Source organism: Chiloscyllium plagiosum, chromosome 3 (assembly GCF_004010195.1).
Source record: "Chiloscyllium plagiosum isolate BGI_BamShark_2017 chromosome 3, ASM401019v2, whole genome shotgun sequence".
In the NCBI taxonomy this organism is placed as follows: Eukaryota; Metazoa; Chordata; class Chondrichthyes; order Orectolobiformes; family Hemiscylliidae; genus Chiloscyllium; species Chiloscyllium plagiosum.
In genome coordinates this window covers 23,131,013-23,154,893 of record NC_057712.1, presented here as the reverse complement: position 1 = coordinate 23,154,893, position 23,881 = coordinate 23,131,013, and the positions used below count along the sequence as shown (strand labels likewise).

Below are 23,881 nucleotides of genomic sequence, written 5' to 3'. Positions count from 1 at the left end.
AGCAGAAACACTGCAAAACAGATATGTAAAAATGCAAATTTCTTGATCCTTTATTTTTAATCCTTTCAGATCCTGTGAGTACTAACATTTCTTTTGATATTTGAACGTAAGTTACATGGCCAGCCAAAAAGAATAAAATGATTTTGTACCAATACTTTAAGTATATTATTGCAGAATATAATTTACAGGTCATATTCCACTTATGTGTTGCTAAATTTGCAGAATCTAAGCATTTTTAAGTAGCTACGTATAACTGAAATTACAGCAAGAAATAGAGAGGAAACATTATATTTGTCCTAATTTAAATTTACTCCATTTCACTTAAAGATGTGTCCCAAACATAGTTAATTTTAGAGTTAGAGCTGAAGAACTAAACACTGTGCAGCAAAATAATTCATCCTGTTTTTTGGTTCCATTCCCAGCCCCCCAGTGTAGCCCTCTCATTAGCAGACATTTCCCTGAGCCAGAGAGTTGAAACAATCTGGGCTGCAGTAGTGGCTGATGGTGCTGTTTATGATTAGTGATGAGAGGCAAGATTTAAATGATGCAAATCTGAATGATGTGTTACGTTTTCCTCTCCTTCTTCCCTTCACAGGTTGAAGGCTTTGATTCTGTTGCAATGCTCTAGCTACCAATGCCCGTTCAGCCCCATCAAGCTAATATCTGACAAAATTCATTCTACTGTTGTGCACAGTGCTGGATGACAGAGGCTCAGGGACTTGAGCAAATGACCTTCTGGTTGAGAATCAAAGCTCTCAGCTGACTGAGCAGCTATTTATTGCTTCATTTTATGCAAACTTCACTGGTCGATAATACTTAATAAGCAAACTGAGCTCTAATTATTAATAAGATTTGAATTAAATTACCGTAAACTCTCATTAAACATTCCACCCAAAACGTTAACTTGTCTTTCTATGCTCAGATTTATGGATTTCAATACATCGACCACGAAATTCCCTTGCATCACGTTGCAAAAAGGCTATGCCATTTCTGGGATCTCTATCGTACTACTGGCTGCATTCTGCACTTCCTGCATAATATCCCTCCTAATTAAAGAAATACACAACATTCCCTACACATTCCCTAATCATGCTGGAACGATAGGATTCAGTATTATCCTGAGGTGACAACAGCCCAACCAATTGACGTGATCCCAGGATTCCACTTTGGTATATTGAATGTCCAGGCAGCATTTGTGTTATTTGGAGTTGGAGTGCGATCCTGAATTTGTCAAAGAGTGCTTTTTAAAAATTCATTCACAGGATGAGTACGTTGCTTGCCAGGCCAGTATTTATTGCACATCCCTAATTGCCCAGAGGGCAGTTCAGAGTCAACCACACTGCTGTGGACCTGGAGTCACATGTAGGCCAGACCTGTAAGGATGGAGCTTCCTTCTCTAAAGGACATTAGTGAAACAGTTGGGTTTTTCTGACAATCAACAATGAATTCATGGTCATCATTAGATTCTTAATCCAAGATTTTTTTATTGAATTCAAATTCCATCATCTGCCTTGGCACGATTCAACCTGGGAACCCCAAACATATCGGTGTCTGGGTTAACAGCACAGCGATAAGACCACTTGGCCATAACCACCCCCAAAGTTTCTATGTTTTTTGTGTGTGTGTGTGTATGTGTGTGCCAGCATGTGCGTGCATGCACGTGCCATTAACAATTGTGGCGAATGCAACCGCAATGGCTTTGGGTCTGACAGGGGGATAGATAGGATGGGAAATGGAGCTGCCTCTCCCTCTTCTCCAAACTCCTTCACAGTGACAGTAGGCAATGCGACAGAACAGCCAAAGCACCCAGCATCTTGGTCTGTATGTGCATCAGAACTCTCCTACTAAAGTCCTCATCTGCAGTAAATCATGTCCTCAACCTTGCATTTCTAAAAATCAACCCAGCCTGATCCTCTGGCCTACTCAACCCAACTTGTGCCCGGCTATACATCATAATCTGATCTCAGTTACATGCTTGGCTTTGAGATAAGTAACGAGCATATAAGCTGGTGGTTGCAATTTTCAGATCAATTGGCATTGTTTGGTATTATTCATTCACCCTGCTGAGGGTCTGGGTGCAGGGAAAGCAGCAGGTTATGTAGAGTTCGAAAGAGGAATGAAAATATAGGCTGAATGGAACATAATATAATATGTCTGCATAGTCATACCATCAACAGCAATGTTCATTGCTCTGAGTGCTTTGTTGCTAAGACCATGCCATTGGGAGCTAGAAAGGCATCCTGGATACCCTGCCAATTCTGGTATTTATGGTCGAAATGAAATATTTGGAAGTTAGGCCTGAGTGCCAGTGACTGTGATTGGTGAATAATGGCCATGTCGTGCATTGTGCAGCAAGACAGGCTTGGGTCAGGCACTTCATGCATTGATGTATTCTCTGGCATTGAGTGCTCACACAAATAATATTTCTTTAAAATGTAGATGCCATGTGCAGTCCATTTGATCAAATGCTGAGTTATTTTTAACGTGTCTGGCCACAATTTCTACCAATTTCACCTCAGAAAATCCCAGATGGTCTCTTTCTTCCAGGTGGGCTGCCGGGGGAAGTGGTGGAGGCTGGTACAATTGCAACATTTAAAAGACATCTGGAATGGTGGATGAATGGGAGGGGTTTGGAAGGACATGGGCCCGATGCTGGTGAGTGGGACTGGATTGGGTTGGGATATCTGGTCGGCGTGGACGAGTTGGACCGAAGGGTCTGTTTCCATGCTGTATGTCTCCGTGACTCTGTGATTGCGATTTCCCTTCCCATGTGGTTGATGACGCCCTCCAGCGCATCTCCTCCACTTCTGACACCTCTGCCCTTGAATCCCAACCCTCCCAATGCAACAAGGACAGAATACTCCTTGTCCTCACCTTCCACCCCACCAATTTCTATTTATCGCATCATCCTCCACCATTTCCGCCACCCACAAACGGACCCCACCACCAGAGATATATTTTCCTCCACACCCCTATCAGTATCCCAGAGAAACCATTCCCTCAGTGTCTCCCTCATCAGATCCATGCCTCCCCCTACCAGCCCATATCCACTCCCGGCACCTTCCCCTGCCACCGCAGGAAGTGCAAAACCATCGCCCACACCTGCCCCCTCACGTCCATCCAAGGCCCCAAAACCTCCTTCTACATCTAGCAGGAATTTGCCTGTACCTCCACCAATGTTATCGACTGCATGATTTGCACCCAATGTGGTCTCCTCTACATCAGGGAACAGGATGCCAACTTGTGGATTGTTTCAGAGAACATCTCCAGGACACCCGCACCAACCAATCCCACTGCCCCCCTGGCTGGACACTTCAACTTCCCTTCCCACTCCACCAAGGACATGTAGGTCCTGGGCCTCCTCCATCACCAAATGCTAACCACCTGACGCCTGGAGGAAGAATGCCTCATATTCTGCCTTGGGACCCTGCAACCATACAAGCTCAATGCGGATTTCACCAGTTTCCTCATTTCCCCTTCCCCCACATTATGCCAGTCCCAAGCCTCCAACTTGCCCCGCCCTCCTGACCTGTCCATCACCTTTCCCATCTTTCCGCTCCACCTTCCTCACTGACCTATCACCTTCTCTCCCAACTTCATCTACCAACCGCATTCTCAGCTACATTTCCCCCAACCCCACACCCCCACCACCCCCCTCCCATTTATCTCTCAGTTGCCTGGCCCACAAGTCTCATTCCTGATGAAGGGCTTATGCCCAAAACATCGACTCTCCTGCTCCTCGGTTGCTGCCCGACCTCCTGTGCTTTTCCAGCGCCACACTCTCGACTCTGATCTCCAACATCTGCAGTCCTCACTTTCACTATGCACCTGTACAGTTTTGTAGGAACATTGCTCACAAGACCACTGCATTTCTTATGATTCTGCTGCAAGGTCCCTGGGTCCAGATTCTGGGAGTTGACCTTCCTCGCCACTGGCTCCCATTCCCCTCAGATGGTGCTCCTTGACGAACTCCTGGCCTGTTTGAACACCCATGTTTTTCCGCCCGTCTCCCTGCACCAGTGATGCCTCCATCCCTACAGATCCTACAGTCTGTCCCATTGCAAAAATTCATACCACAGCAACAGTTTTTTGTGCCCTCAACTGAAACACAAGCCTGCCTTTAACAATCAACCCACTGCCCCGTGGCTGAACATTTCAACTCCCCCTCCCTTTCTGCCGAGGACACGCAGGTCCTGGGCCTCCTCCACTGCCACTCCCTCACCACCCGATACCTGGAGGAAGAGCACCTCAATTTCTGCCTAGGGATCCTTCAACCCCATGGCATCAATGTGGACTTCACCCATTTCCTCATTTCCCCTCCCCCGACCTTATCCCAGTTCCAACCTTCCAGCTCAGCCCCACCCTCATGACTTGTCCCACCTGTCAATCTTTCTTCCCACCTATCCGCTCCACTCTCCTCTCTGATCTATCACCTTTACCCCCATCTCCATCCACCTACTGCACTCTCAGCTACCTTCTCCCCAGCCCCACCCCCTCCCATTTATCTCTTCACCCCCAATTTTCCAGTACCACTCTAATCTTGCCTTTAACAATAGCAAACCAACTATCCCGTATGGTCCATAAACCACAGTCTGGTTGTGCAGAGAGTTCACCAGCAATTTTCAGGGGAAGATAGCAGCACAGGGCCAGAGGATTATTATTCAGAGGAGGTCAGGACAGAAACTTTGTGCTTAAGCCTACCTCACTCTAAATGGGCATGGGCATTGTTACCTCACCCACAGACACAAAGTGGGCAAACCAATTTCTAATTCTTTTGAGTTTTCTTTCTGAAATAACTGCAACTGCACAGAGGTTGGTATCCCAGCACCAAGTCAGCCTTTATTTACATGTGCACAGTACGTGGACTCTGACCAGCCAGTTCCAAGCCAGTTTTTTTCAATGAGGAGATTCTGTTTACATCTGTCAGACAGGCTTCCCTGATTGTCACAGGTTAACATCCCCAGTCAAGGATCTCATAGTCAATGAAATCCATTTGGCCCGCAATCCAATCACTACATTTTCCCAGTTTTATTGTTCATTATATTGTTTATATTTATATTTACATAGAACTAAATGACAACTTAAGGAAAAAGCAAAGTTATTGTGAGGGGAAACATGATAATTCTTCATGTTGCTTGCTCAGTTGGCAGACTTTTGGATAGCAAACTCTCCTTCGAGGTTTCATCCCATGATATCCCACTTCTAATTGCCCTGCTGCCTTACACTCATCACTGGTAATCTCATACTCCAATCATCACAGGCCTCACCATGTGAAATGGGAAATGAAGACAGTCTATTTCATTCCATTGAAACAATCCTTGACTCGGTCAACAACAATGTTCCCACTTACCAATATCACCAATTCTTACAAATAAATTGTAGTGCTTAAAGAAAGTAAAGGCAAAAACACACTATTGTTACAAATCCCATTATATTTTTCTTGAGTTGCTCACTGAAGTCTCTTAGACATTAATCCCCAATTCCTGGAGAGTTGTGAATCCTTTCCTAATAATGTAAGCACATGGTGAAGTTTTTATCTGCTCACCTAGCCATCGCTATTCATACTCTCTATAAACATCTGAGAAATTGTAAGTGCTTTTAAAATCCTGCAGTCTGTAAGAGGTCAGTATGTAAAGGACAGAAGAACTGTGTACATACTGCCTGACATTCTTTTCTCCTATAATAAAGTATACCTCCGAGGAGTAGTTTTTTAACTTTCAATGTCTGGTGGTAGTTTTACAGTGGCTTCATTTTTTTTTGTTGACTTGAGTTTGAAAAGACGTGGAGCACTCTACATGGAGGGTCAATGAAAGGAAAGCAGAATCTCTTTTCTTAGTAAAGGCATTTCTTGATGTCACATGACTTGTGCTAACTAATTGTTTATGGTAGAACTCCTGTCTTAGTTTATGATTGCTAGCTTGCACCTTTTGCTTTGGAGGTTGTTTAAAATTTGCAATGGCACACAGGGGCAAAAAAAAACAGTACTCACAACCCCAGCCCTTCTGTTTCTGAAAACCTTCTTGATGAGGGTCGTCAAGCCCTGGACGAGCCTGAACCATGAATGTTCTCTTGAAGTGTGTATGAAAGCATTCCCAATGCAATGGTTCCTGAGAAAACCACTTTGACTTGTTTTCAGTGATACCTGTCTATTTACAGAAGAATGTTGGATTGACAGTCTGAAAATGTGATCCTCATCCTTTTCTTTGAAGAAATAAAACTTGTCAGCCGATAGTGATTTTTTTTCCCCACTCAAAAGTGAATCTCTACAAAGAGAAATCCATTATTTTCTCTTTCGCCAGTTTGTGTGCATGTTTGTTTGCATTAGTGGTTTGAGTTAGTTAAAGAGATAAACATCTATATTTTCAGATGAGAAACTGTGTGTTAACAAGTTTACATCACCATTGAGTAATTTTTATTTCTAATAAATCAATAATTATGCTTATAAAAGGAAAGTGTGAAATATAAGGTGTGTCGTATATTGTTAAAAATAATTTACCAAAGGTCTTGGATTTTGAACTAGTGAACCTAGGTCAGGGCAGGAGGCGGTACCAATATTTCATTTGTTGGTATATTTGGAACTATGAATTTATAAAAATAGAATGAAAAAGGTATTTCCTGGAGTGATAATGGTAAGTTGTTTACACTAGGACACTTTAATGTCTGGTTAAAGTAACTATTGAAGAACATTGGTTAGTTAGTTTCAGTTAGAAGAATCAGAAATTATTTTTTCCCTCCAAAGGGCAATGCCAATTACATTGAAAGCTTTTGATTTCAGTGCACAGACATCCTGATTGAAGTTAAATGTACAAATCCCTTTCTCCTAGAGAAATGGGTTAGTTCTGACACGTTAAAAAATATGATGTCTCAGTGTAAGGGTTTTGGTTTCAAAGTTCCATACCAAAAGTGTTTGGTTAGAATGCTGAAAGGGCTATATGAAGCTGAGAAAGTCTGAGCTGAGTTGTGTGAATAATAAGGAAGAGGCCACCAAACATTCAAAACTGAAAATTGAAAAAAAAATCAAGTTGACCCTATAGATGTGATAAAGGAACAAAGTCTCTCTCATGTTTGAGTCCTGTAGAGTGCTGATGTTCGGTTAAATGAAATTGTATTTTACCATTTATTTCAAGATATGTAAAATTCTGTTCTATGGAATAACTTTGTTCATTTTAGTTTGCCTCATCTTTTGAGTAATAAAAATGTTACAGATCTGTGGCATTGTATGTCTGGGTTTCAGTGAAAAAAGCCTTGTTAAATAAAACAAAAAAAAAGTTCTCTGTCAAACCAGATTTCAGTCTGGGATTAGACTTGTCCAGTAATACTCCAGCTGGGATCATAACATTTAGTTGATGGATCTTTTAAGTTTAATGTAGAGAAAGCCTACAATTGGCCACATCAAAAATCAAATAAAAAGAAATTACAACTCTGTTGTAACCTGTGGAGTAGTGCGACTTTATAAAGGCAATGCCCTCCTCCCACTTCAATCAAAACAATAGTAGCCCATGGACAGCAGATCAATGTCCTATTACATAGCCCTGTGGAACTGTCATTTCAAATTTTGCAAAGAGGTAGAAGATTGCATTAGAAGGTAGCTGATCACCCACTGCTCAGTTTTTGGCCAATGTCAAATCTACCCACTGCAGTGTGACCGATACATGCTCGAGGCAAGACACCTATCTAGAAGCAAATCTTCAGTGGAATTACTCACAATGCACCTGTAGGCATGCTGTCTGGTAATAAGGTAAGATGAAGAGGGGTGGGGGGTGGTTTGGGAGATTGTTGGGGGAGCAAGGAATGATGGGTATTTAGGTAGAAATGCAGATAGTTGAATACCAAGGGATTAAAGCAGCTATTTTACTACCAACAAGAACATAGGACTCAAGGGAGACTAAATAGAAATGTATAAAATTATGAGAGCATATAGAATATCTAGGAAAGCCTAATTCCCTGAGTTCAGGGGGTCTAAAACCGGGGGCATGGCTTTATGTTCAGAGGGAGGAGATTAAAAGGGTTACAAAAGGAGTTTCCCCTTTCAGTCAGAAGGTGATGGAGAACTGGAACTCAGTGACTGTAAGAATGGTAGAGGCAGGAACCCTTATGACATTTAAGAAGTATTTGAACACGTAGTTGCAATGTCATAACCCTCAAGAAATGGAGCAACTGCAAGGAAGTGGGGATAGACTGGACAGTTACTTGTTAGTTGTTGCAGACATGGTCCGTCAAATGCCCTTCTTTGGTGCGACATGTTCCCTTGATTTCTATGATTCCAAAGTTAACAAGAAAAACAAAAAACCCTTCTGATGAATTTTGATCTTCAAAGTGGGTGTGAGCAGATCAGCTGATTGGAATCTATCAGATTGAAGAAAAGGTTGAAGGCAGCATAAACAGTTTCTATGTTCTGAGGAAGGCTCACTTGACCCAAAATGTTAACTCTCCACACATGCTGCCAGACTTACTCAGCTTTTCTAAAAAAAATCTGTTTTTCGTTTCAGGTTTACAGAAAGTGCAGTTTTTATAAATAGTTTCTTGCTTGATTTATGGAGGCAAAGACTCAATGGTTCCATGGCTAATGATGTTGGAGCCAAAAACGTATAATCTGAGGGCAATGTACATAATTGTTTACCTATGGAGCAAAATGTGCTGCACTTCTTTAAATATAAAAATTGTCAAATCTTGGGGATATGAATAGGAAGGATTTGGAGGGATTTGGGTCAAGCGCTGGCAGGTGGGACTAGATTGGGTTGGGATATGTGGTCGGCATGGACGAGTTGGACCGAAGGGTCTGTTTCCATGCTGTACATCCCTATGACTCTACAAGACTTAATTTTGTGATTTAAATTGCAGATGAGATTATAGAGAGATAACAATTCTTTTTCAATCAAAAAATATTCTGTAGTTACGCAGGCTCAATGGGTAGTATTGAAATTATCACATATTAATTGAGAAACCATGGCAACGGACCATGATCCATCATGCAGGTGTCAATATGGTCAGAAAGACTTTTTCAAAAAACAAGATAAATGGGGAAAATTTGCTGATGCCAAGTCTGGGTTTTAAAAGTGCCAAGATCACAGGAGGAAAAGAAAGCAGAGAGGTAAAGAGATCAGCACGCCCTTCTTGTAAATAAACTTACATTTTATAATAGATACTTTGATAAAATGTACTTAAACTTTACAGCAGGTTTTAATTAACATTGTGAACTAGACATAGATATGACGAGCATCTATCGAGCAGGAGGCCAAGGAAGGTGGATTCATAACAAAGCCAAATAAGTTGAGTGTCACCTTATAACTCCTTCCAACACACACCAACAGCAGTTGGTAAGAATGGGAGAGATCACTAGTCAGCCATGTGATTGAAAGAGCATTGGATCCTCTGCCACTATTCAAAGCTCCCGATCACGACATGCATGTAAAAATGCACGTTGCCACAGCAACGTGTAACACATCACCATCAGTATATAAACAGGAGCTTGTAACCAATTAGGTTTCAACTTTTATCATGCACCAGCTGTCTACATAACCCCTCAGTGCGGCCGTCATAGCCATAAATATTGCTTAGCATTATAATAAAATATTGACCATGATAATAAAATAATGTTGACCATTAGTTAAAGCCTTTTTTCTCTGAAGCTTACTAACACAGTAACTAAATATTTAAACTGCCAGATTATAAAATTTTCAATGCAGCCAACACCCAATGATCACGGAACCTCATGGGGAGGCATTGTGAGGCACTAGCCTTGATTTCACTGGAACAAGGTTAACACTCAAGGAAAAGAGGCTGTCAACGTTCCTGCTCCTGATCATCATTTAAGTGACCTTACTGGAAATACTGAAAGTGTGTAGGCAGAAGCCTGAGACTGAGACACTCGTTTCTCCTTCTAGGTAGCAGATTGTACATGAAGCTTAGCTACTTGGGTGAGGACTGTGGGATTGTACTCAAGAATTGAGATCATACTCATTGCTTCAGGAAAGGGGAGGAGAAACGAGTTAGGAAATGGGGGAATATTTTAAGACACTGCTTGAGGCTAAGTTAAATGGGAATATGTGAACTGCACATAGCAACTGCAGATTTAAATCTATATTTGATGGCAAAAAAACAGCATTAATGAAGTCATACGTCATATAACATGCAAAACCTTACTGGGTGTGCCGTATGTTCAGAATTCGCTTCATGCCTATTAAACTATAAACCTTTGTGCCCATACGATTATTTTTAAAACACAGTTGTTAGAAGCTGACAAATTTAAAAAAAAATCTTCAGTCTTTGCCTAAAATATAAATCTAATATTTATTTCAGATTCTTCTTTGTCGAGGATAATGGCAGCAGATGTAAAATCACATTGATGTGGTATAGAAATATCAAGGAGGAGAAAAACAAATACTTAAAACTGGCCTTCATACAAACATTACATTTCTAATAAATATCCCACAGTGCATTCTGTTGTACAGCAGCCATACATTAATTAGTGAATTCAGCGTCACTACATTGTGTTCTATTCACTCATGTGAATCTTCATTTTTCACTTGTGGTGACTTACTAATTAAACAAAAGCCTTGCAATTAAATGTAGAAAATTACGTTAAAAATCTTAATGCATGCTGCAATTCCCCGCATGCTGCAATTTGCTGTATATAAATTGGATTTCTATATTTTTGTGGTGCTAACACAGCTATAGAAATGAAGCAGCTTTCCTTTTGTAGATGATACTCTGAGCAGTAAGGTGCAATGTTCCAGAATCTCCCTGCCAGTACCTGGCCCTAGTCCAATGCTTTTAGTGAGTGCTATCTGTCAAGGCATGAATAATACAGCCCCTAGGCTGTCGGCTGAATCCAAATGAGGCATACATCACGAAGAAAGCACTCGACTTTAGCTCCAGAACATGCTCCTACTAAGACAGGCAATTATTCACCCACTGCAGCAGCCATGGCAATCAAACTGGTGGGTGAAAAGGTACATGAAATGAAAAAAAAAATTTAAATAAAATACAGCAAAATAGGCCAGAAAAGATTCAATAATTTGTTATCAAGAGACAGAACAGACCAATTTTCTATAGAACTATTTACAAAATATGATTTTCATGGATTGCTGAAAATGCATAGACAATATTAGGAAGCAATAAATTATTACTGAATAAGACAGGAAACAATTCAAAAGAGCAAAATAAAAATTCAGAATGACATTTTTGGGAAAGATTAAGCTTTTGTGCATTAAACTACATTTTAGGTCATCTTTCAGCAGGTCATTTGAAATGCTCATTAGAAATATCACAGTGGCATAAACATATTAAGAATTGCCAGTGCTCATACTTATTGAATGTGGAACAAAGAACTTGAAGTCATATTTTTATTGACACAACTACAGTACATGAAGTCACTCAGAACTCCAATGCTTGTTTATAATGGAAATCTTTGACAAAAACTCGAGAAAGATAAAGAAAAAGCTGTTGGTATTAACAAATTCGACAAAGGCCAGCAGAGTGACATGCACATTTGAAAGAAAATACCATGAGGAAAAGTTAACGAGCAGCATTTATTATTTTTATAAAGGTTTTCTCATAAAGGTTATCAGTACGACAGACATTATTTATAACAGAGACAAAGAGGAATCAAGTGGGGTTGCTGCAAATCTGACCTGAAACCAGAAAATGTTGATGTGAAGCCAAAATACTATAAACACTGCTGATGAGTCATTGAACCTATTTCTTTCTTCACAGATGCTGCCACACCTGCTGAGTATTACCAACATTTTCTGTTTATACTTCAGAAAATGTTGAAACTAGCTGATAAACATCAAAAGGAGAAAGCCCCAACTGAGATTTTGAGTACCCCTTCATCACAGCTGAACAGAGCCAGAGTCAACACACAAATGGAAGGATATGGCTCAGTGGTTAGCACTGCTGTCTCACAGATACCTCACGGGCTCAATTCCAGGGTGACTGCCTGTGTGAAGTTTGCACATTCTCCCTTATCTCCTCCAGGTGCTCCGGTGTCCTCCCACAGTCCCAAAATGTGGAGGTTAGGTGGATTGACAATACTAAATTGCTCATACAGTTCACTGATTTGTAGGTTAAGTGGATTAGCCTTGGGAAATACAGGGATAGGGTAGGGGATGGGTCTGGGTGGAATGCTTGTCAGAGGGTGAGTGTGGATTCAACAGGCTAAAAGGCTTGCTTCCACACTGCAGGGATCCTCCTCTTGCTTGTTGCTTCCATATTATAAAATGTATTCTCAACAATGCATGATATAATCAGAGTCCCAACAACAATACGCACGCAATACAAAGTGTTTGCAAACAACTAAAAAAGATTCCCCTAAGATATTTAACAAAGTCTCTAAGTATACAAATAAGTTTTAAGTTTAGGAAATGTCATATGGTGTTGTCTGTGAACCCTTTAGCCTGCTTGCCAAGAATAACTGATATTCCAGATTATAGAGTCATGGTCATAGAGATGTACAGCACAGAAACAGACCCTTTGGTCCAACTTGTCCATGTCAACCAGATATCCCAACCCAATCTAGTCCCACCTGCCAGCCCATATCCCTCCAAACCCTTCCTATTCATAAACCCAACCACGTGCATTTTAAATGTTGCAATTGTACCAGCCTCCACAACTTCCTCTGGCAGCTCATTCCATACATGTACCACTCTCTGTGTGAAAAAGTTGCCCTTGAGGTCGTTTTTATATCTTTCCCCCCTCACCCCTAAACCTATGCCCTCTAGTGCTGGACTCCCCCACCCCGGGGAGTTTGTCCTATCCTATTTGTTTATTTATCCTATCCATGCCCCTCATGATTTTATACACCTCTATTAGGTCACCCCTCAGCCTCCGACACTCCAGGGAAAACAGCCCCAGCCTATTCAACCTCTCCCTATTGCTCAAATCCTCCAAGCCTGGCAACATCTTGTAAATCTCTTCTGAACCCTTTCAAGTTTCACAACATCTTTCAGATAGGATGGAGACCAGAATTGCACACAATATTCCAAAAGTGGCCGAACCAATCGGAATAAATTCTGTTGTGTTCAGTGATGGATGGGAATTGTATATACAATGCACAAATAAGCAAGAATTTCATTTGAATCCATTTCTGAGCTACAGGGTGAGGCTGAACAGGCTGGGCCTGTTTTCCCTGGAGCGTCGGAGGCTAAGGGGTGACCTCATAGAGCTTTACAAAATTATGAGGGGCATGGATAGGATAAATAGACAAAGTCTTTTCCCTGGGGTCGGGGAGTCCAGAACTAGAGGGCATAGGTTTCAGGTGAGAGGGGAAAGATATAAAAGAGACCTAAGGGGCAACTTTTTCACACAGAGGATAGTACGTGTATGGAATGAGCTGCCAGAGGATGTGGTGGAGGCTGATACAATTGCAACATTTAAGAGGCATTTGGATGGGTATATTAATAGGAAAGGTTTGGGGGGATATGGGCCAGGTGCTGACAGGTGGGACTAGATTGGGTTGGAATATCTGGTCGGCATGGACGGGTTGGACCAAAGAGTCTGTTTCCGTGCTGTACATCTCTATGACTCTATGACTCTATTTGCAAACACACAGAGAATGGAAATACTTCATCTTTTACAAGGATCTTAGAACCATGGGAAAACAAAAATCTGACTAAAAGAATAAAGTGAATCACAAGTGAGGGTTGAGGAATTAATAAGTGCTACTGGCCAAGCCTACCTGAGTTAAAAATGCTCATTATTGAGACAAGGAATGGAAACAAAAGAAATGGCCTTTAGAACTGTCAACTTTCAAACACCAAAAGAGCTGGAATTACTTATATTTTACCTCTTGTAGTAAATCTCATATCGGGTGAAAACTTGAATCATGACAGAGACTTAACTAAACCACATATAAAAATAAAACAGAATACAGAATGAGACAATGCCATTAAGCTGGCTACTTCCAAAGACCATGTACAATCTACCTGATCATGTACTCTACCCAGCCAATTAAGCTCTTAAGAGAAAGCAAATACTCCATGATCTCTGCTGACTATGAAGCAAAACTCCAGAGTATTCAACAATATGCACATCTCTGTTCGACAATATTGTCTGGCTAACCCTTGTATCAACAACTCTTCACTGCATCTCAGCCTCTAGCAAAGGAAGCAACATTCCATTTCAAGACAACAGCAAAACAAGACAACTGTAACAAACATGGGAAGTTGAGTACTCGAATGTAATAAAAAAACAGAATCTGCCTTATATTGTTACGATAAACCAATGGGCATAATTAGAAATATGTAGAATCCCAGGATGTGATCCCGAAACATTGTTACATATCCTAAATCATGTACACTAAAACCAGAGCGAACGTTTCAGTCATCAAATGTGAGTTTTAATTCCCTTGCCCATGGCACATTTGGTTGTTGGGGGTGGGGCGTTTATTCAGATAGGAGGGAGGCAGGTGGGGAGCCAGTTTCCTTCCCTCCTGTTCCCCGATTAAGTTCGTGAAGAGAAATTGCTTGGACAACTTTCCTGCTGTGCAACTAATTGAGGCTCTTTTGCAGGGAAAGGATGCCCAGGTTGGACCTCATCACCCCTGCTGTTAGTATTCACCAGTAACAGGCAGGTCAGGGCGATCCCCTCAAAGAAAGTACAAAGACTCTCTGGAATGAACAATGGCTTGAGGAGTCACTCGTTCAGAGTCACCTGGTGCTCAAGGAACTTGGCATCAGGAAGCGACAGTTGATTGTCGCTCCTCAGTCCTTGCTACTGATCCTGCTCACCCATTCTGCCATCAGTTACCTCTGGCCTGTGTCCATAATGATTCTGGGCCTCAGATGGGTGTCATATTAGCAGCAGACTCTACCTTCCTGGGGCACTGCCAGTCAATGAAGCTGAGAGCCTCTTAGTGACCAACAACTCTTGACTTCCAGGATTTCTGCCACCAAGGTCCTCACTCCCAAGGGTGACCCACCATTGCCCAAGTTGAGTCGTTGAGTGATACATGACAAAAAAAGGTGACGTGGGGCATGGGGAGGGGTTCATGCTGTCTTGCCAGTTTGGGGTGGGGGCAAGAGTTCTCTTTACCTCCATCAAGTCCATAAGACAGCATCCCTGAGTATTATTATATTATCTGAACGCATGGTTGAGAAGCTCAAAATAGAGGAAGTAACAAAACATGAGGATGTTTGTGAAGTCTACCTTGATCATTGGCACAGAATGAGTACTTTTAGATTAGTTGCCCATGATGAATTTCACCTAATTTCCCTTGCCACTGAAATCAGTGGAAAAGTACGTCAGACAGGGACGTTAAGGGATGGTCAATTTTGTGCCTCTGCGGATGTTGCCAACAAAATCAGCCATGGCTTAATTGGTAGCATTCTTACTACACAGCTAGAAGATTCAGAAGCTCAGTTCCAACCCACAGACCTGACTACAACAATCTAAGTTGATACGACAGTGCATATAGGCTCTGAGGGATAAGTAGATTGTTTGAGGTGTGCTCTCTTGCAGATGAGACTTTAAGCCATATGCAGCTTGCTTTTTCCAGTGCACATGAAAAATCCGTTGGCACTATTCCAATGAAGACACAGAGATTACTCCCCAGTGACGTGGTGAATATTCATCCCTTAACGAATGCTGTAAAGATTGATCATGTGGTCTTTATTACATTTAAATTTGTTGGGACTTTACTGCATACACTGGCTTCTAATGAAGCGCTGATAAACTCCCGATAATGAAGCACTGACAAAGAAATGTAGAACATGGGAGTTATTCTACTTTTTCTTACTAAAGGTCATGACCAGCTCAAGGTCCCACTGTGTATCAATGTCAGTTATTTAGTTCTTGACTGGACTGTCCAGTTTTTAAGTAAACAGTTCAATTTTCATTCCTGACGTAAACTGGATAATAATACCCGGGACTCACGTTTTGATTTTGTTTTGAGGTAAACTATGAAAAAGGAATTGGTTCAGATTTGCTGCAGTGGAAAAATAACCAAGACCTGGAACAGATCAGAATATAAAATAATTTCTAAGCAAAGACAACATCAGCCTAAATAAATACAGTAAAATTGAACTGATCACCCAACAGCACTGTAACAACACCCCAAGGGCTGTGGCGGTTCGAGAAGACAGCTCACCTCTACCTTCTCAATGGGAACAGCAAATGCTGGCTTTGCCAGACAGTTAGCTGGATTGTTGGTTTACAGAGCAGTGTGACGCCAACAGTTTGGGTTCAATTCTCATCACTGGTTTGAGGTTTCCATGAAGGACTCTCCTTCTCAACCTCTTCCCTTGCCTAAGGTCTGGTGGCCCTTAGGTTAAATCACCAGCAGTCACTTCTCTCTGACGAGAGAGCAGCCCCTATGGTGTAGTAAGGCTATGGCAACACAACAACAACAAATCCATATCCAATGAAACAAAACAAAACAAAAACAAAAATAAGGAAAAGCATCCATCAATGAATAATAAAAATACACAAACTATATGCATAGAACATACATTTATTAATACAAATGCATTACATTATAAACTGCCAGAAATGCTGAACCTACATGGGCAGGTTCTGAATGAAGAGCTGACTAGGATATTCTACAAAACAAAGAAAGATCATCTGTACAGAAATAAATATACATCAGCAGCAATTGAACACCAATGCTACATAATAGCTAAAATAATCTCACTGAAGAGAATTAAACAGAAGCATTTTCATGAACTGTGTCCCATATCCTACTCTCAAACATTGTCCAGTTTTGTATATAGCACGAATGGAATCCCTAACAAGGAGAGTCTCAAAATGCAGAAAATGGCATTTTAATTGTTGCAGATTTCTGCAGGCGGCATGCGCATTAAACCCCATTCCGACCCATGTCAGCAATTTGAGACTCAGGCCTCAATTGCTGGTCTACGTGAGACATCATTTACATACTTGCCAGCTATCATCCAGCTGCATATCCAGAAAGAACAAAAGAGGGAAGCTATCAAAATCCTGGGGGTTACCACTGACCAGAAACTGAACTGCACTCGCCGTATAAATACAATGGCTACGCTTGTGGGTCAGAAGCTAGAAGTACTCTCAGGAGTGAATCACCTGTTGACTCCCCAAAGCCTGCCCACCATTTATAAGGTAAAAGTCAGGAGGGTGATGGAATCAAGAAGCACTTGGATGAATACATGAATTCAAGTAGCACCTGGACGAATACATGATTAGGAAGGCAATAGAGGGATACGGATCCTGTAAGTGAAGACAGTTTTAGTATGGAAAAGCAAAATGTGTTGGTGCAGGCTTGGAGAGTCCGAGTCAGGGAGAGGTACAGCATGGAAGCAGACTCTTCAGTCCAACTCGCCCATGCCGACCAGATATCCTAAATTAATCTAGACCCATTTGCAAGCACTTGGCCCATATCCCTCTAAACCCTTCCTACTCATAAACCCATCCAGATATCTTTTAAATGTTGTAATTGTACCAGCCTCCACCACTCCCTCTGGCAGCTCATTCCATACGCGCACCACCCTTTGCAGAAAAATGTTTTAAATCCTTCCCCTCCCATCCTAAACTTATGCCCTCCACTTCTGGACTCCCCCATCCCAGGGAAAATACCTTGTCTACTTACCCTGGCTGTACTCCTCATGATTTTATAAATCTCTATAATGTCACTCCTCAGCCTCCAACACTACAGAGAAAACAGCCCCAGCCTATTCAGCCTCGCCCTATAGCTCAAACCCTCAAACCCTGGCAGCATCCTTGTAAATGTGTTTTAAGCCCTTTCAAGTTTCATAACAATAGGTGGGAGACCAAAATTATAATCAATAGGGAAATCAAAGGTTCTAGGCAAAAGGCAGGTAAGTGGAATTGTAGATTATCAGATCTGCCAGAATATCATTGAATGGCAGAACAGACTGAGTAGGCTAAATGGACAACTTCTGCTCCTATTAAATGTTCTAATGGTAATTTTTCCCACAGCCAGTGCTTCCAGAAATCTTGGTGAAACATGCATTACTGTTAAAAGGAACTGATTGCATTCCTAGTCTTTGATCAGAGTCCTACACAGTCTACCAAAATCTTGTGAGATAATTCTTCCAAAAAATTAGTTAAAGGGGTACTCGGTAGTTGTTCTTCTGGCATGTATGATGTGACTGACAAAATTTTGAAAAGTTGTTCATGCGGGCATGTGAGTGGAAAGTCAAAGTCAGGTCAGGGTTTCCATTTTTGTGATTGCTATTCAATGACCCTTCGTGGGAAGTCAACGAAAGACAGGATTGCGATTGAATAGAAATGACTGAAGGGCCTGTACATGTGCTGTATTGTTGTTCATACTCCCCACTTGCCTGGATGGGAGCAGCTCCAAAAGCACCCAAGAAGCCTGACACCATCCAGGACAAAGTAGCCTGTTTGATTGATAATAAAATTTCAGTGATGCCCACGTGCGACGGATGAATGAAAAGAAGCTGGCAGCCAGAAGGCAAAGACAGCAGCCTGTAATCTGCTTGTTTAGATAAGTCCTGGATGTGGTTTTTGCATGGTTGCATGGCTGGAGTAGTGGTGGGGGAGAGGAGCACGCAGATGAACACTGACGGCGTTCACATTATTGAGCGGTTAGTGCGACATCAGGACTTGAATAATTTTACAGCAGTCTGCAGCCCTAAGACTCCCTACTCCACAGCTAAGAGTGCCCCAGCCTTCTGAAGAAAATGGCCCATGCAAAACAACAGCAGAGAGTAACTGATTGGGAATAGGATTGTAAGTCTTTAGAAGTAAATCTTAACTGTGCGAAGACCCTCTTCCTCAAGAGTTAGTATTGATTTTTTAGATTTCCTATAGTGTGGAAACAGGCCCTTCGGCCCAACAAGTCCACACCGACCCTCTGAAGAGTAACCCATTTCCCTCTGACTAATGCAACTAACACTACGTGCAATTTAGAATGGCCAATTCACCTGACCTGCACATCTTTGGACTGTGGGAGGAAACCGGAGCACCCGGAGGAAACCCACACAGACACGGGGAGAATGTGCAAACTCCACATATTGCATGGCTGGAATTGAACCCAGGTCCCTGGTGCTGTGAGGCAGCAGTGCTAACCACTGAGCCACCATGCCGCCCCATACTGGCACTGTTGTCCTAGCTTTAACCACTCCTAATGATTGGATACAATGCATGAAGTATGTTCTCCTGTGGCAGTCCACAGGCACATGACTGGGTAAACAATGGACAGCACCAAGATTTTGGATTCAAAATCATGCCAAAGATCTTCGTATACTGAGAAGTTTGCCTTGATCGAGCAGTCAACTGGCAGTGAATTGTTCATTGTTAAAGCAAGAAGATGCAAGGCTAAATGTATCAGCATTAGGAAGAGTTGAAGGGATGAAGCAGTCATCTCTTGGTGTGCACCAAGCCAGGATTTGAAAAGGGATGGGGGCTTGTCATTGTCCTATGCAAAGAAGGTAAAATTCCAGTATATCAGACAGATCACTCTGCAGAGAAAGGAAAAAATGTAACAAGAACTTGGGAATAAAAATATTTACAAAAATTTAATTAAAATTTTTGGGTAGCAGAGTGGCTCAGTGGTTAGCACTGCTGCCTCACAGTGCCAGGGACCCGGGTTCGATTCCCACTTTGGGCAACCATTTGTGTAAAGTTTGCACATTCTCCCAGTGTCTGCATGGGTTTCCTCCCACAGTCAAAAAATGTGCAGATCAAGTGAATTAACCATGCCAAAATTGCCCAGAGTGTTAGGCGCATTAGTCAGGGAGAGATTTGAATGGGTCTGGGTGGGTTACTCTTCGGAGGATCAGTGTGGACATGTTGGGCTGAAGGGCTGTTTCCATACTGTAGGGAATCTAATCTAATCTAAATTTTAGCCAGTGCTCACCAGTCAGCCCCGTGATATAGATTCCAAACTAATCTGTAACAGCCTTTTCTTCGGTTTTATGACCCATGTTCCACCATGTCAGGATAGCCCATTGCTCCTTTTTCTCACCCTTGAACCTCCCTTGTTTCAAGTGCAATACAATACTGCAACTTCTCATTACCTAGGGGAAGTGGCTGCTCACTCTTTGACGAAGGCCACAAACCAATTTGCCGCTATTTCTGAGAGAGGTTGGCAAGGCTGTTAGAAACATCTGGAATTTACAGATTTAAAAGCCTGTGGTCAGCATGCAGCTGCTCTCCTCCATTTTGGAATGAGTGCCAATTCTCATCAGGTTGGCTTTCCTGGCACTTGCCTCACCCTATTTAATTAGGCCATTGTGGAAAAACAGCTGGATTCAGTTCAGGCCAAGTTAAATCCCCTGGGAACAGCACATCACTGAATTTAAGCATGTGACTAGCAGGGGAAATCAGGGTCTGAGACTCCAAGTCTGATTCTTTGTTCAAAATCCTATCAAAATTAAACATTGTTTTGTATCTAAGAACTGTTCAGTAAACCATTAAAAATGTTTACCTCATGAACTACTGACAAAAACAGTCATATATAAAGCTAAAAACCTCACAAAGGGATCATGGGATTTTGTTGAAATATTTTGGTTGTCAGGGGAATAGAATTGTCCGATTTTTCTGCTGTTCATCCCCAAAAAAAACAGAGATTTTACCACAGGATTGTTTTATCAACAACAGAAAGGGACACTACCTTATTCACTGTTATGGCGTGTTTCACATCTCTCAAAGCCACAAGGGTGTTGAAGTTATGTACGAGGTGAACTATTCTTCCCCATCAGGTACTATATTCATTGGGCACAGTACACAACCTTTAGAGAATCCTTCAGGTGATAATGGGTGTGGCCTGTACAAGACACAATGGGCATCCCCACATGTGGGCAAGCATGGAGGCAGGGAGGTACAGACATTCTTGCCACTCTAGCCTACCAGTGCCATCATCCAGCTGGGGGGACTACCTGCCAGAAGTTCATTTGGGGCCTAAGCATGGCTGCCCTCCTTAAAGTGGTGGGTAATTAATGAAGGCACTGACTGGCCACGATGACCTGATTGTCAGAGGCTAACTGAAATGTTCAATTGTTATCCGAAGAATCAATCATTGCTCTCTTGAATGCCTCAACTAAACCTGCCTCCACCACACTTCCAGGCAGTGCATTCTATATGTTAACCACTCACCAAATGAAAAACTTTTCCTCACCTCAACCTTGCTTCTTTTGTAGATGACTTTAAATCTGTGCCATTTTCTTCTTCCTTTTATGCAAGGAAGCAGGGTTTCCCCATCTATTCTAACTAGCTTGCTCATGATTTTGAAACCCTCTATCAAATTTTGGCTTCGTTTCCTCCTCAGAACAGTCTCAACTTCTTCAATTTATCCTCATAACATGGGTCATAACTGGTACCATTCTTGTAAACAATTTCTGCACTCTCTCCCATCTCTCTGTTCATATCCTTCCAATAATGAGGCAGGCAGAAGGGTCAGAGAGACCAGAAGGGGTTTAGGAGATTAAAACATGTGAGAGAGAGCACCTCAAAATGGGGGTGTACACACTCTCTATCTCCCTCTCCATTAACTAAACTGCAGGTTTCTCCTCATCCTATGCTGAAGGACCTTCTATTGAAGCCTGTCTGTCATTGAATAGCAAGCCTGCCTTCTGGACACTAATTGATCTATTCACAGAAAATTCCTGTCAGGTGACAGATTGCCAAAGAGCAATACCCTTTTGATTCCAACAGGGGTCCCAATCAAAATGTGAAATCCAGACTAACAACTAACAGTAGCATAATATCACAATAGTTCTCAATCCGTACTTTCCTAAACAAACATTGCTTTACTGACAAAACTGGAAAGAGATCCAGTTGCACATTTTCACTACAATTTCAGTTCAAACCATTGAATTCTGAAACAGTAAAGCAGATAAAATAGATTTCAATGAACTTGGTAAATCTCAGGGCCAAAAGAATGTTTTCCTTTTGCATTTTCCAAGTTATTGTCACTCTAGTCTCACTGCTACATTGATGGCTGCAATAGTTGAATTTTACAGAGGGGGCAGGCAGTTAACTAAAGTTCAACAAGGCAACTCCATAGTAGTAACATGCTGCAGATGGTCTTAAGCAGATGAGCGTTGGACCCTTGATGCTGACTTGAAGGAAGTCCTGCTCTTAGGGCTGCCAGCCAATCTGATTCAGTACTGGATATCATCATAACTGCAAGGAGGCCCCAGGAAGAAGACCAACAATTTGAAACAGAGCTTAAAGCATCAAAACGGGATCAAGATCAATGTATTTGGACTCTGAAGGAGAGATGGCAAAGAACAATGTGGGGGTGTAACAATACCTTACTGGGGGCTGTCCCTGTTGCGCAACAGGTAGCCTCCAAAACATACACACTCCTCGTATCTTGGGTACCAAGCTTCGCCATAAAGTTATTTAAGATACAGCCATTTGATTTCACACCCAGACCTGTTTTTGCTCACTGTTTTGTGGCAGAGGCAGTATAATATTTGGGTCAATGTTCATTAATTAATTTCAGAAGAAACACTGGTGAGTGATTGGCCAGCCATCATAATTTAAGGAACTACCACCACACCACCAACCACTACCCCCAGCCCCCAATCACCACCACCACCAAACATTTGTGGCTGCGGAGCCATAGAATCCAACTCATTGTTGGATCCAACGTGGTTTTCATATATAACAGCCAGTAGGTTGCCATGCAAGCACAGTCAGGATGAGACAAGCAAAGAGAGTCTGGTGGAGGAAGCTCATTGTTAATATAAACAACTTGCAGATATTACAGAATTACTCATGATTTACAAATCAATAAATACAACAGAGCTTCGTCATTCTTCCCAATTATCTCGCAGTTTACATCAGACATTCAGCAGTGCTCTCTTTGTAGAAGATAGCCTTCAAAGTGTCAGGAGCAAGATATTTTCACACATCCTAGTGGAGCTATCTATTATTATGAAAATAAAATAAACCTTTGCAGCATAGTTAGGACATTCACAGCCCTGAGCTCAGACATTATATTTTTAATTGCTCTTGGACCACTCCAGTATTCAGGAAGAAAATAATTAAATACAAGCACGCAAATTACCTTCGGTGCCTCGCGTATTTTCCACTAACGTGGCCTGTGCCGTCACAACCAGGAGTTGGACAACTGGAAAATAAAAGAGAAATGCTTGATTGTGATAATTATTATGGACGCTGGTTTGTGTGGGCAGACAAGTGCCTATGTACACACCCGTGAGTGTATGTGTGAAAAGGATAAAATAAGAAAGGGATGGAAGATGGCGAAGACTGAATTTTTTATTAGCAAGCCCCAGGAGAATTAATTTATTCAGTGCAGTCATGCATTAGCCAGCCACCAATGCAATTGACAATGTGCTTTATCCAGTTAGAGGCATGAAATTTCAAAATTGCTAATGTGGTGAAATTTTAATTTTAACAATGAGCACTCACCTGAAGAGTTCTTGGATTACTGGTTCTATGGGGACTGGGGAGAAATGAAAACAATACAGATTTATCATGTCTTATAATTACCTGGTTCTTCATATATAACAGCTAGTAAGTTGCCATGAAAGTACAGTCAGAATGAGACAAGCAAAGAGGCTCTGGCGGATGAAGGTCACCCTGAGCAGGGGTTTGACTGATTTACTGAGCCAATAGCCTTACCTCGGATCCCTTTCGAGCGTGTGCGGTGGCGCTTCTGGTCTGCATCCGCCTCCATCTGAAAATAGATTAATAGTCATTCAGTGTCCTTATCCAGCACACACAGACCTTTAATACACAACATATCAACGTGTGGTACAGGATTTATTAACACACCTTTCCCTGCTTCCACATATGTTTTGATACATGAAATTAGTAAAATTAATGATTTCATTGTCTCTTATTTTTTGCTTAAAACAGTGAAGAAAACTTTAGTCTACATCTGACAGAGAACAACAATCGACTGCTTTAACAATACCAATTAAATTTTCTTATTCTTGGGCTACTGTAT

The 23,881-nt window shown here is 41.8% G+C and overlaps 1 protein-coding gene across 11 annotated transcripts in view; it reads right to left on the bottom strand.

The window, feature by feature from the left end:
* Positions 1-23,881, bottom strand: part of LOC122541729 (myelin transcription factor 1-like protein) — a 438,359-nt gene that overhangs the window by 273,080 nt on the left and 141,398 nt on the right. For all 11 annotated transcript variants that reach the window (XM_043678643.1, XM_043678679.1, XM_043678690.1 and 8 more), the window contains 3 exons: positions 23,554-23,608; positions 23,341-23,374; positions 22,976-23,038 (listed from right to left, as the gene is read on the bottom strand). In XM_043678643.1, coding sequence (XP_043534578.1) covers positions 22,976-23,038; positions 23,341-23,374; positions 23,554-23,608 — 152 coding nt within the window. The remainder of the gene's footprint in view (positions 1-22,975; positions 23,039-23,340; positions 23,375-23,553; positions 23,609-23,881) is intronic.